Source organism: Plasmodium falciparum, assembly GCF_000002765.6.
Source record: "Plasmodium falciparum 3D7 genome assembly, chromosome: 13".
NCBI lineage: Eukaryota > Apicomplexa > Aconoidasida > Haemosporida > Plasmodiidae > Plasmodium > Plasmodium falciparum.
The window spans coordinates 2,035,001-2,050,000 of record NC_004331.3 but is presented as its reverse complement, the minus strand read 5'-3'; the positions used below and the strand labels follow the sequence as shown (position 1 = coordinate 2,050,000).

The window sequence follows — 15,000 nt, the reverse complement described above, 5'->3', positions numbered from 1 at the left end:
GATTTGATAACAATCTTGTTTTACCAATATGGTCATTTTGGCTGTTCATTATATAAAATAATACCAACAAAAAAAAAAAACAAAACAAAAATAAAACAAAAAAAAAAAACAAAAAAAAAAACAAAAAAAAAAATCAAACAATAACAAAATTAATAAAATATACACAATATATATAAGATATATATGTTGCCCCCATTTTTCCGTTTTATTGTTGTCCTATAATTTTATTAAAAATGTCATATTTTTCTATATCCAAAACAAAATTAAAAGAAACAAGTTTTCTCATATATATATATATATATATATGTACATATGTATATTAATATTTCTTGATTAAAGGAAGAATGAAGGAAATGTGTTATATTGTTCCTGGTGAACTTGGTTTACTCATTCAAGTTTTTATGGGATGTATTTCTCTTTCTATTTTATTTACAAAATACATTTTTGAAAAACCAAAAAGACTATTTGTTATATTTTTAAAAGATTTAATTATTATTTCTTGTGGTTCTATAACACTTCATTTAGTAAATATATGTCTATGTATTCTTTTATTTCGATACGATATTTTATTATATATATATAATATACATATGGATGAATGCTCTATATATTTTATTCATATAATTATTGATATAACCTTGGGATTATACTTACAGCATAGGATATTTGCTCTATATAAATTTATTAAAGTAAGAAATGGATATTTACAAAATAGTTCCATTTCTCATATTTACAAGCCTGTTGATGCTCTCTCACATTATTCATCTTTTTTAAATTTCATGAATAATTCAGGTGAAAAGAAAAGAAACAAACATATGAAGAACACCAACAATAATGATAATGGAACATACATACATACATATATATATATATATATATATATATATATATATTTATTTATTTATTTATTTATTTATATAAATTAATATTATTTTTTTTAAAAGATGTTCACATATTCCATTTTATGTACATTTTGTAGAGGACGATAATAAAGTGGGACCTAGTAAAGAACTTACAAATGTAATAAATATTATAAATAAAGATAAGAATAATAACATATTTTACAAAGGATATAATAATAATGATAAAGAGAAGGAAGATATATATAGGAATTATTTCAAGACATATCATGATTATGAAGAAGAGGTAACATTAGAAGCAAATATTCATGAGCAAGAAAAAAAAAATATATATGATTTAAATTTTTTAAATAATAAAACACACACAGATATTTGTGCCTCTTCAAAATATGAAAATATTCAACATAGTGATAAGCAAATAATTACATATGAAAAGGAAAAAAGTATGTACGATTTTAACTTTTATAAAAATATAGGAGAAAAATATGAAGACTTAAATTTCTTACCATCTATAATTTTATGGATATTTGTTATCTTAACAACTAAAATTATTACATTAATATTTTTTTTAGTATTATTTCCTTTATTTAATTTTTTCGTCATATATACTATAGATTTTATTAAGGATACGAAAGTTAAACTTTTACTAGTAATGATTATATTGCCTTTCTTTTTTAATTTCATAATGTACTTTTTCATAGATACAATGATACAAAGGAAACATAAATATAAAAAATGGCATAATGATGATTCCATCTAATTTTCTTCTTTTAAAAACCCATATAAATAACGAAGAACAAATATGAATAGATACATATATATATATATATATATATATATATGTATATATGTATATACCTATGTATTTATTGTAAGATCTAATAAAACTTAATTAAAAACTTTTTTAACAAAAATGTAATAATTTTATGTCTGTGATAAAAATAAATGAAGGATAGAAAATTTTTGTTTTATGAGACTACAAAAAAATAAAAAAAAATAAAATATTATATTACTTATTATAAATCAAAAAGAAAAATAAAAGGCAAAAAAATTATGTAAAATAAATTAAAAAAAAAAAAAAGAAAAAAAAAGAAAACATATATATTCATTTATTTATATATTAACACATTTTGATGTATATATATTCTTTATGTATATATATTTTTTTTTCTCTTTTTTTTTTTTTTTTTTTGAATTGCATAAGAAAATAATATATAGACAGTTCATGTATATATAACATAATATAATATATTTACCAAAAAAAAAAAAAAAAAAAAAAATGGAATAAAAGATATTAAATAAATAAATGAATACATAAATATAAATATATATATATATATATATATATATATATATATATATATATATATATATTTATTTATTTATGAGTCCAAGAAGTCACTAACATTTTGGATATTTTCCGTATTTGTTTCTTCAGTTATATCATCATAGGAACTATTTATATATATATTATGTGTTATAATATTTTCTATAATATTTTGATAATTTTGTTTGTTTCTTTCTTTTTCTTCTTTTGTTTTAAAATAATTATGTAATGCTTTAAAAAAGAAATAAGTAATAAAAACAATAATACTTAAAATAAAAAGGAAGAGAATCCAGTTTACATATTTTTCTTTTTTGGTTAGTCTATATACACCACCATGTAGTATTTCTCTTACAATTTCTACCTTATATGGATTTCCTCCAAACTCATCAAATAGAATAACAATATTTGTACCTTCAACTAACCAGTCTGTTGGTATTCTCATATATCTTGTTAATGGTATATGTATTAAATTTTCATTATTTAAAAATTTACTTTTTTCTTTTTTGATTTTTTTTCCATTTTTTAATTTTTCATCTTCATTAATTTCTTTTTCATAACTATCCACATCATCAGTTATCCAGAAACTTCCTAAAAAATGATTATTAATATAGACAAAACCTCTAAATAACCCATCAATGTTTTTTGTTTTTTTATCATATGTTGACAATTTTAAAGAATACTTAGAACGAAGAAAATCGATATTTTTTATAAAGTATAATAATGTATACCAAGTTAAAGGGGTACTCGTATTATTTTTATTAACTTTATTGAATGTACTCAAATATTTAAAAATTCCTGTTTTACAATAATATTTTATTTTATTAAATATGAACGAAAAAAATCCAGATGTACACAAATTTAAAAAAGCTTTCGTAATACTTTTCATTTCTATTTTTTTATTTGTTAATAATGATTTAAAATTATTATTATGATAATTCTGGTAGTCTCTATTTATTTGATTCGGTTGATTGTTAATTTGGATATTATCATTTGACTGTATATAATTTTTATCATTATTATTGGTATCTTTACTTATCACCTTATTATTATCATTATCATCATCATCATCATCATCATGATTATTATTATTGCCCTTGTTGTCCTTTTTATTTTTGTTTTTATTTTTATTTTTATTTTTATTTTGTTCACTTACATCATTTGTATTACTACTTTGAGTATTCATTAAATATGTCTTTACAAATGAATAATCCAAAAAGTTATACATTTTTTTATATTCATTCATATGTTTTTCATTTTTTATTATTTCCCCATTTAATCCTACACAGTTAAATAATTCGTACTCATTTCTCGTTACTATAAATATATACGTGTTCGTACTGTCTTCATCATAATAATTATGCATGTTATAATTCTTTTCATCATACATAAAATTGTTATATATATTATGATTTTGTTCTGTCTTGTTTTTATAATAATCGTATAAGTCGTCAAAAATGGTATATCCATTACTACTAACATTATTATTAAAATTTTTGTCCTTATTATAATTTTTGCTGTTATTATAATTTTTTTTGTTGTTGTTGTTGTTGCCGTTTGGATGATTTTTATCCAATTTATTCATAACCTTTGGATCTTTCTGTTCCTTTAGATGTTTTTCATCCTTGTCTGAATTTACAACTTCCTTCCTGTTATCATGATCCATTTTATTTTTAGAATTACCTTTCCCAGTTTCTTGGATACCTCTCTTATTTTTTGATGATGCAGATTTATTCATGTTGAAATATGGTCCACCTTGGTCATTCATATTGTGATCTGAATTTATGGAAGTATGAGATGAACTATTAAAATTATTTTCCTGATAATTATATTTCAAATGATTGAAATTAATATAATTAAAAAATTCTGTTCTTACTTGTTCTTTGGGAAATCCCAAACCAAGATTTACACATATAATATATATATGCTTACAGTTCATAATTTCTATAAATTTATATTCGTTAAATCCACCATATATAAATTTATTATCTGCATATATATATATATATAAACTATAATTACTAATAAATAATTTAACATAATTCATTGTATTCTTGAAGGATAAAATATACCACTGAAATTTGGTAAAGTCCATAGTTAAATAAAAATGGTTTAATACATTTATTTCATAGACACTATGAAAGAAATTATTTGGAAAAAGGTATGTAAATATTTTCTTATAAATATTTATATTTTTAGATAATTTATTTTTATTTTTATTTGATGGTTTAATAATTTTTTGTTGTTTTTCTTTTATACACATTAATGGACCAGTATTTATTGTATTTAATGAATATAAATATTTGTCAATAGGTTTATATGTTTCTTTTTTATTAATATAAGAATATTCATAAGAATAATTATAGGATGTATCATAAATTATTTTCTTTTTATATTCATGATATATAATACAGCTAAAACTATTAATATTATAATTAACATGTCCAATTTTAACAAAAGTACTTCCTTTAATATTATAATTACATATTATTTTTATTATATCATAATCATATAATTCTATATTATTCGATATCTTTATTGGATTAATATAATATTCATCTTTTAATAAATAATTTCCATACTTGTATAATATTTTAAAGATACGTTTTATATGTGAATATAAAGGTTCTTTATGATTAAAATATAAATCTAGAGGTTGTCCTGTTTCTTTACTATAATGTTCTATATACGAATGAATATTATTAATATTATTGCCGCTATAATATGGAAAAATATTTAAAAATACTCCACCTTTCGCTATAAATACTACAATGTTGAATGTTAGATCTTTAAAATTTCTTATATGACCTATATAATTATTATTATAATAATTATTATTCTTATTTATTTGTATCCTTCTTTTTTTTACATTCGAATTTATATCATCCATATTTATCTTTTTGTCTTTATAACATTTTTTTGAATCTTTATAATTATTAGTTATACCATCGTCTTTACCGTGTGACAACTCTTCTTTATTTTGTACACTTCCCCCCTTATCAACACTATAATAATTATTATTATTATTATTATTATTTTTATTATTATTATTATTATTATTATTATTATTATTATTATTTTTGTTATTATTATTATTTTTTTTATTATCAATATTTTTTTGTTTATCCTTTTTTTCAGTAGGTTGGTTCCCCTTTTTATCATTTGCTTTATCATGATCAGGATGGGGAGATGATATTTTGTCCACCTTATTTTCTATGTTAACATAAGGAGAGGTATATAATATATGATCATCATATTTCCTTTTTAATATACTGGAAGAGTTCACGTTGTGGATACTATATTTTGCCCCTGTCCATACCTGAGACCATATACATGGTTTATTTAAATTTATACATTCATTATCAAACCAATTATTTTTTAAAAAATGATTATAACAATTATTTCCTGCATATGAATTAATAAATTCATCATTTATATAAGGATAATTGGTTGTTAATATATTAACCTTAGTTAAATGTTTTTGTACTAATTTATTAATTTCGTTTATAAATAATAAACCTAAATCATATTCATATATTACTCTTAAATATTTATTAAATTTTATATATAATAAATATCCTAAAGTCATAATATAACTTCTTCGAATTCTTCTAAAAAAAGAGATTACACAATTTAAAAAAAATTCTGAACTTGATGATTTGTTAATAGATGATATATTATCATGATCTATTATTTTATTATTATAATAAGATACATTTGACCTTTCCATATAATGTTGTGCATTACATATGTTATTAAAAATTTTTTTTCTTTTTAAATCTATAATTATATACATATAATAATTATCAAATGTTTTATCTATATTTAAATATATAATTGGTCCATTATTAATATTCATATATTTTTTTAATTGTGGTAATATATAATTATACCATTTAATAACTCTATTAAAATAATATAAACTATATATATTATTATATGTGTAATTATTTTTCTTATAAAAAGATTTTGTATTATTTATATTCTTTTCTATAATTTGTCTATTCAAATTTCTAGTTTCTTTAATAAGAGAATTTCTTTTTCTTTTCCATATATTTTCCCATGGTGATAAAAAATATTTATACAAATCTGCTTTCCTTTCTATATATTTATTTCTTATATAATCATTTAATTTTTTATTAAATAAAATATATGTAGGAATATTTGAATTATATATATTATTAATATATGGACCTATGTCTAATATAACAAATAATCCATTAGATGCACAAAAATTTAATAAATAAAAAAGTTTTGAATTATTCATATCATATTCATCTTCTAAATATTCATTTTCTGGCCAAAATAAAAATGTATATACTGTATTAAAATTTAATTCTTTAATTTTTTTTAAAACTATATATATATCTCGTACACTCATATATATATATGGAATATATGCACTCAATATATATGTTTTAAAACTATTCATATATATTAAACGATTTATATGATTTATTTCATATCCTGTAAAATACCTATTCTTCTTATTTTCTTCAATAACATATTTCTCATCATTATAATGTTTTATAAAATTATATGTTATTATGTTTTTCTCTTTCTCTATTTCCTTATCCTTAAATAATTGACGAAATTTATCCCATAAACTTACAAAAGTACTCTTATTTTTTGTAGTAGAACATGAACAGGAAATATTTTTTTCGATATTTAAAAAAAATAGGTAATAAATACATATTACAAGAAGGTTCATTTTAAAAATTCTTCTCACAAAAAAAAAAAAAAAAAAAATACGTTCATTGTTTGTACAAATATGTATTTCTTCTTTTTTTTCTCTTTTTTAAATAATTAAAAATATATACATATATATACATAAAGATAATAATAATGATTCTTGTAATTAATATATACACATATATATGTATATAATATATATATATATATATATATTAAACTATTACATTGCCCATATATATTTATACATCAACAAAATGCTTTACACCGAACAAAAATTTTTCTAATTCATTTGAAACCCCATTTTCCAAAATAATTGTACAGGAAAGAAATAATTATTATGTACTTAAAAAAATTAAAATAATAAAAGAATTATGAAATTAATAAGTATACATCTTATAAAAATTATTATATATATTATATATATTATATATATATACATATATACATATAACTCCCATTAAAAAAAAAAAGAAAAAAAAAAAAAGTTCTTTTTAAGTTAATTTTTATATTTTTTGTATCATACAAAAGATATAATCCATTATAAACATTTAAAACCAAAAAAGGAACATATATAAATAATATATACAATAATATAATAATATTAAAGTACATGCATATATATTTATTTCTTAATATTTAGAAAGAACATAAAATACTTCATAATGAAATAATAATAACATTTAGGATTAAAAAAAAAAAAAATAAAGAAAAATAAAGAAAAAAAAAAAAAAAAAAAAAAAGCTGTTATCTATTATTTTATGTTCCTTGTATATATATATATATATATATATATATATATATATATTACATTTTTTATCGTTCTTGAAATATCATTATATGTTCTTGTGTTAATCTATTATTTCAAAGATCTTGAAAATAATTTCAATATAAATATATTATAAGCTCATAAAGTTTTGTAATGTGTATATTTTAATTATAAAAAAAGAATAATAATAATAAATAAATAATAAAAAAACTAATTAGTATGCATATAAATATTTATATAAATATTTATATAAATATTTATATATACGTTTAAGAGAAAAACAAAAAAAAGTATAAGGCTTTGAATAAAGTTCCTTGATAATATTATAGCTTAATAATATATATGTTACATTTACAAAGTTGCAAAATCGATTTATATTATATTATTTTATTTTTTTTTATATATATACATTTTGTATATAAAAAATACATACCTATATATAATATATATATAACAATATTGTGATTTAAAAAAAATATATATATGGGCGTTTATATATCCTATAAATAAAATTTATAAAAAAAAAAGAAAATATATATATATATATATATATATATATATATATTTTAATTGTTAGAAATATAAATTCTTAACGTTTCAATATTCTTTAAATTTTTTGAAAAATTGAAATACAAAAAAATACATATTCTTTATATTATTTCTTTTTATCTTTTTCTTATTTCAAAGCTATATATTTATAACTATATATATTTTAAGCATACATTCTAAAGAATAAAAAGGGTTATATGTTTTCTCTTTTATATTTATTTATAATATAAATAATTAAAAATTCAGCTACAATGAAAAATACCGTAGTACGTATTAAGGCTGAATTAGAAAACGTTAAAAGGTTATTCTGTGATGATGAATATTTATGGATATTTAATAGTATGCAAAATAACATAAAATAAAACAAACATAATAAATATAAATAAATAAATAAATAAATAAATATATATATATATATATATATATTCCATTTTATCTTCTTTTAGTTCGTGATAGTACTTCGTCTTTAACCAGGGATAATATCCAATTTCGAAAAACAGACATCTTAGAAATACCTAACAGTAGGGGGTATGAAGAATGAAAATTAATTATAAACAACATATATATATTTTAATATATATATATATATATATATATATATATATATATATTACATGTATTTTTTTTTATTTTTCTTTCCCAACAAATTTTAGTACGGCCAATTTTATGATTAAATGGACAGAATATCCTAAATATTCGACAATTAATTTTGTAAATGTAATTTAAACACAAAAATAAAAAAATAAATGTGAACAAATGTATATATATATATATATATATATATATATATATATATATATATTCGACTCCTATATTATACTAATGATTCTATTTTCTTTTCATCTACTTAGACAAAAAATTCCTGTTCCTATGAAGAAGTAAATAATAACGAATGGCGAGATTTCGCTAGTTTTGAGTGTAGAGGGTAAAAAAAAAAAAAAAAAAAAAAAAAAAAAAAAAGCTATTTCAAAATTAACATATTTTTTTAACCTTGTTTATTCAAATAAATAATATACCTATACATATTTACATATACATATATATATTTTTTTAATGATCCTTTTATAGAATAGAATTAATTGATTTCTTTCCAAGTAATAATTTTATTGTTGAAGATACAAAAGGAAAACTTTATTATGATGTTAACTTATCTGATCAGAATTGGTGTGATTATAACGAGGTAATTTTTATTTGTTTATATATAATATATATATATACAACCATTTTGTTTACATACATTTATTTTTATAATGTATTTCTGGTTAATTATTACAGTTTCATACATTAATATAAATATATATAATTATATATATATATATTTCTTTTTTTACATATTATTCATTTTTTTTAGGAACATGAAATGTGCGTTGGTATTTATAATCTCGAGTATGAAGTAAATTAAGATGGTAATTTCTTTTTCATTATTTACAAACTTATTCCAATGTTTATTTAAAAATTATAACTTTTTAAGAATTAAAATATTTGATTGTTTTCAAAAAAAAAAAAATAAAATAAATAATTTAAATATTATTAAAACGAATTTAATATGCAACAAAAAAAATAAAAATGAAATAGAATAAAAATAAATAAATAATAAATAAATAAATAATTAAATGTATATAGAATGTAATATATAAAGAATACATATCTCAAACACTTATAAATATATATATATATATATATATATATTAATATTCATATATGAAAATATTAAGTACACATATTTTTTTTAAAAACAATACAAAATTTTTAATTTGCTTATATTTTTGAACTACATAAACATACATATATTTACATGTATGTATCCGTTTTAAAAAAGTTTAAAGATTTTCTTTTATATGTAACTTCAGATTGAGTTACACTTTTTTTTTTTTTTTTTTTTTTTTTATTATTATTATTAATTATATCTGATGAATTAATTACGTTATCTAAAAAAGGACCTATAAATATTATAAAAAAGGTTTATGATATGTATGCATTATATTAACTCCTTAATATATATATTATTCCTATTTATGTATTTTTAATTTTTTTTTTTTTTTTAATTTACTTTATCAAATTTTTGGTATTTTCTTTGTGTATTACATTTATTTTAATATCCTTGACACTATTATATCTAAAGTTAAAAAGACATTAAACAAATAAATAAATAAAAATATATATATATATATAACATAATACATATACATAATTACATATTTACATATTAACATATTAATTCTATATTATTCACATATGAACTTTTTATAATTTAAAGAAATATTGAAAAAATGAATAATGCCATATAATCAATAAAATTTGTTTATATACTTACTGTTTATCATTATTTAAAATTATTTTATCAAAAATATTTCCGCTCAAAAAATCGGTAATTAGTTCATTCCTTTTAATAACCCCAAACAACTCTCCATTAGATTTATCCTTATCAATAAACTACAATGATAAAAGAAAAATAAAATAAATAAATAAATAAATATACAAACAAATAAGAAACAAAATGAAATCATACATACATACATATATATATATATATATAATATTCATTTATTTTATTTTCATTTAAATTTCCTTTTTTCTGGTGTATTACCCTAATTTCTGCAGTGTTGCTCAGAGTATCCTTGATAACCATTTTATGAGCAAAAGAAAAGTTCATATGTCCATGTAATAGATTTCTTAATATAATGTGTGGATAATTAAAGGTAATATTATAATTACTTTTATTTGTTATTTGCATTTGATGTTGCATATATATGATTATTTGATCAAATGTACATAGTGTTTTTAAAATAAGTTCTGAGGTAATTTTTGTCTTGTTTTTATAATTTTCTGCTATTATAAAAAAAGTTATTGGATTATCGTTTTTTAGTGTAATATCAATATTGGATTGTTCATAGGAACATTCAATTTTTTCATTTTTTTTTGGAAATATGAGTGAAGTAGAGAATGTATAATGTAATAAAGGTAATGTATTAATTATATGAATAATATTAGATATAAAATATTCATCTGTATAATCAATTTTATTTTTTTTATTTTTTATAAATTCACTTATATTTTTAAACTGTTTAACATCATATAGATTTATATTTTGTATTATATATAAAAAGACTTTAGATATATTTCTTATAAAGAATGTATCATCTATATTGTGAATACTTGATAAAAATTTTTCATTAAAATATCCTTTATATGTTAATTCATATATATATAATAATATATTTTTATTATATGTTTCATTACTATTAATATTAAAAAATATATTTTTACATATTTCTTTTTCGATTTTTTTTTTTTCAAGAAATAATAATGTCTCATTTTTTTCTTCTACATAATATTTGTCACAATAAAAAATATTCTCATGTTTAAAATATTTAGGAATATCAACTGTTAATAACTTTTCGCGAATATTATTACATCGAGTATAATTTATTGATTCATTAAAAAAGAAACTATTATAATTATAATAAGTATAAAAAATAAGTTCACATGTATTATCCTTTTTTTCTTGTATTAAAAAAATATCACATCCATCAACATTTACATATTTATTATAATAATATTTTTTAAAATATTTATATACATATTTATATTTCAAAAGAATTGAACATATTATTTTCTTTATTACATTGTCTAATAATTTTTTAATATGTTTATAACAATATGCCGATATATAATTCAAATTATTATAAATATGATATTCACTATTTTGATTTAAATCACTAGACCATTTTTTTGTATCATCAACATAATGGCATGGTTCATTTGTATTTCCCCCCTTACACTTATCAACACTATTATTATTATTGTTGTTGTTATTATTATTACCATAATTATTGTCATCATTTTCATCATTATTATTATTACCATCATTATTATCATCATTATTATTATCATCATTATTATTATCATCATTTTTATTATAATTACTATTGTTTTTCATTTTGGGGATTCCCATTCTTATATTATTATTTTTCTCCCTACATGAAGATTTCATCTCAGAATCCTCTTCTGAAGTAATAACTTGCGATTGGTCCTTTTCTAAAAAATCACTTTTTAAACTTTTTGATATATCCATTTTTTCTTCATCATTATATTTATTTTTCATCTGTTCATTATTAAAGTTCTCATTATTTACGTCCTCAATTTTAATCTGTCCATGCTTAAAAAACTCCTCCTCCTTATCGTTACGTTTTAAACCTATTACGTTTTTATATATATTCATATCTAACTTATTAATATCTTCATTAAATTCTAAAGATTTAAGAAATGCTTTTGTATTCTTATTTGTATATTGCAGAATTATATATTTACGCAATCCGCCTTCTTTATCTTTTAATATATTATTATCGCTATTACATATCTGAGTAAATTGAGTACACACAATTTTCCTTGGCTTAAAAAATATGTGACATGGGAATATTTTAAACAAAATACTTTTACAATAAATATTAAATGTACTATAAACATATTGTATATTATCATTTTTGGTTTTAAATACCTTTTTATTTATTTCGTTTGGGTGATATTTATTATGGCTTGTCAAGAAATTAATCACATAATTAATATTATACGGTATATTTAACGAACACTTATACATATGATTAATTGGTTTATGATTAGATATGTATATATATATAATACATATACAAAAGAATAACAAGAAGAACGACAGGAAATATATTTTGAAATATAAATATAATGATATAAATGAATACATACATGACATAATCGATATTATATTAAAAATAAAATAAAATAAATATAAATGTTTATTCTTTTTTTTATTATTCATTTTATTATTATGAAATATAGGTAATTTTGTAATATGTGATTCTATATTTTTAAAAGTATCAACATGCTCATTTTTGGTTTCTACATTTAATAAGGTACTCATAATATTTTTTATATCATATAGTCCACATGGATCTATATTCATATATAATTTATCAACATAATTATTATTATATGTATTATATAAATCATCCTTTTTATAAAAATAATTTAATATGTTTCTTTTTTCATTCATTTGTTCAGATTTTTGACAAGCTCTTTTTTTTTTGCTTTTTTTCTTTTTTTCTTTATTATTATCATCATTTATATAAGACATGTCATAATTGTTTTTATTATTGTCTGAGTAACCTTCATATTTGTCATTAAAATTTTCAGATGTTATGTAATTTTTTTTATTAAAATTTTTGTCCATTTTATTATCCCAATAATTATTCACCGCGCTTTCAACAAATTTGTTCTTATCGTCTTGTGTTTTCATTTTTAATCCTTTTTTCTTTTTCCTTTTTTTTAATTTATTCATTTTTTTATTTGAAGAACAAGTTTCTTTTTCCATCTTCTTGTTAAATATATGATCATAATTCGTAACGAAAATACCATTAAATTGATCAGTATTATTTTGTAATGTGGATATATAATGTGAGTTATTTGAAATTGTTTTATTCTCTTCATTATGATATTGTGATAAATCATTATCGCTAAGAATTAACTTACTATGAACAATTTCGTCCTTATCATTTACACATATATAATTATTATAATGATTATTATTTATATCGATCTCTTTATTTGATTCTTTTGAATATGGTAAGTTATAATTATTTATAGTTCCATCATTTTTATTTTTTGGCATATCTTGTGATTTTTTGTTATCAACTATTCTTTTGTTTTTATGTGTATGATAATTCGGTGTGTCTTTATTATTATAATTAATATGGTTATCATCATTGTTGTTGTAATGGTTGTTATCCACATAATTATCATCATCATTATTGTTATCATTATCATCATCATTATCGTCATCATTATCATCATCATTATTGTTATCATTATCGTCATCATTATCGTCATCATTATCATCATCATTATCATCATCATTATCATCATCATTGTCATCATCATTGTCATCATCATTATTATCATCCTCAGTATCTTCATCTTCATCATCATCATTATCATCATCTTCTTTATCATCATCAACATCTTCTTTGTTATCTCCATTTTGTACCCCCTTACTCACAATTTTCCCATTTTCCTGTTTAATCTCTCTCTTTTTCACACTTTCACTATTCATTAAAGTAGCCATTTGTATATCTATCATACATTTCTTTGTTTGTATTTCATTCTCTGAACTTAAATAATTAACATTCTTTGATAAGGAGTTTATTACAAAAACACTATTTCTTCCTTTATATTCACCTATCCATTGTATCTGCGCATTCAGGAGATCGATTTCTCCTTTTAGCTCATTTTTACTATGATTAACATAATAACACAATTTGTTATTTTTTATAACAAAGTATCGAAGCTTCCATGAATAAAACATGCCTTCATTTAGTCTGTATAAATATTCACCAAATTCTTTGTTTTCTTCATTTTTCTTAAAGAAAAAGTAATTTTCCGATTCCATTTTCTTTTCTTTTTTTTTTTTTTTTTTTTTTTTCTTCTTTTCTATATTATCTATAACATTATTATGATTTCCATTGAGGTTATTTTTTATGGTTAAATCGTTAGGGAATAATAGAGATGTACTTTTAGTAATAACACTTTTATTTCTAGCAATATTATTAATATTATTGATATTATTATCACCATATACATTAATCATTTTATTATTTAGTGTATTTTCATTTTGAATGATTTGCTTTTCTCCTTGCATGTCATTAATATTTATATTTATATTTTTTTTTTTCATGTCTTTATTATTTTCTTTATCATTATCATCATAAGCCTCATTATATTTGGTACATATAAAATCTAAATTATCATTATCCATATTTAGTGATGATGTAATATAA

General features: G+C 18.8%; 4 protein-coding genes across 4 annotated transcripts in view; 2 read left to right on the top strand and 2 right to left on the bottom strand.

Annotated features, from left to right (window-relative positions):
- Positions 1-344: 344 nt before the first annotated feature.
- Positions 345-1,620, top strand: PF3D7_1351300 (conserved Plasmodium membrane protein, unknown function; the record flags this gene model as incomplete). The annotated part of the gene is made up of 2 exons (XM_001350190.1): positions 345-792; positions 980-1,620. 2 exons carry the CDS (start codon positions 345-347, stop codon positions 1,618-1,620), a joined length of 1,089 nt encoding a protein of 362 aa, XP_001350226.1.
- A 622-nt stretch (positions 1,621-2,242) lies between these two features.
- On the bottom strand, positions 2,243-6,895 carry PF3D7_1351200 (conserved Plasmodium protein, unknown function; the record flags this gene model as incomplete). The annotated part of the gene is made up of 1 exon (XM_001350189.1): positions 2,243-6,895. The coding sequence occupies one exon, from the start codon at positions 6,893-6,895 to the stop codon at positions 2,243-2,245; it is 4,653 nt and encodes a 1,550-aa protein (XP_001350225.1).
- Positions 6,896-8,445: 1,550 nt separating this feature from the next.
- On the top strand, positions 8,446-9,596 carry PF3D7_1351100 (conserved protein, unknown function; the record flags this gene model as incomplete). The annotated part of the gene is made up of 6 exons (XM_001350188.1): positions 8,446-8,533; positions 8,641-8,722; positions 8,848-8,911; positions 9,046-9,119; positions 9,263-9,374; positions 9,546-9,596. The coding sequence occupies 6 exons, from the start codon at positions 8,446-8,448 to the stop codon at positions 9,594-9,596; spliced, it is 471 nt and encodes a 156-aa protein (XP_001350224.1).
- A 522-nt stretch (positions 9,597-10,118) lies between these two features.
- The window catches only part of PF3D7_1351000 (phosphatidylinositol transfer protein, putative), a gene marked incomplete at both ends in the record, with an annotated part of 6,045 nt that continues 1,163 nt past the window's right edge, over positions 10,119-15,000 (bottom strand). The window contains 4 exons of the mRNA XM_001350187.2: positions 10,119-10,134; positions 10,245-10,310; positions 10,509-10,627; positions 10,782-15,000. The exon at positions 10,782-15,000 is cut by the window's right edge and continues 1,163 nt beyond it. Of these exons, the coding sequence (XP_001350223.2) occupies positions 10,119-10,134; positions 10,245-10,310; positions 10,509-10,627; positions 10,782-15,000 (4,420 nt within the window). The remainder of the gene's footprint in view (positions 10,135-10,244; positions 10,311-10,508; positions 10,628-10,781) is intronic.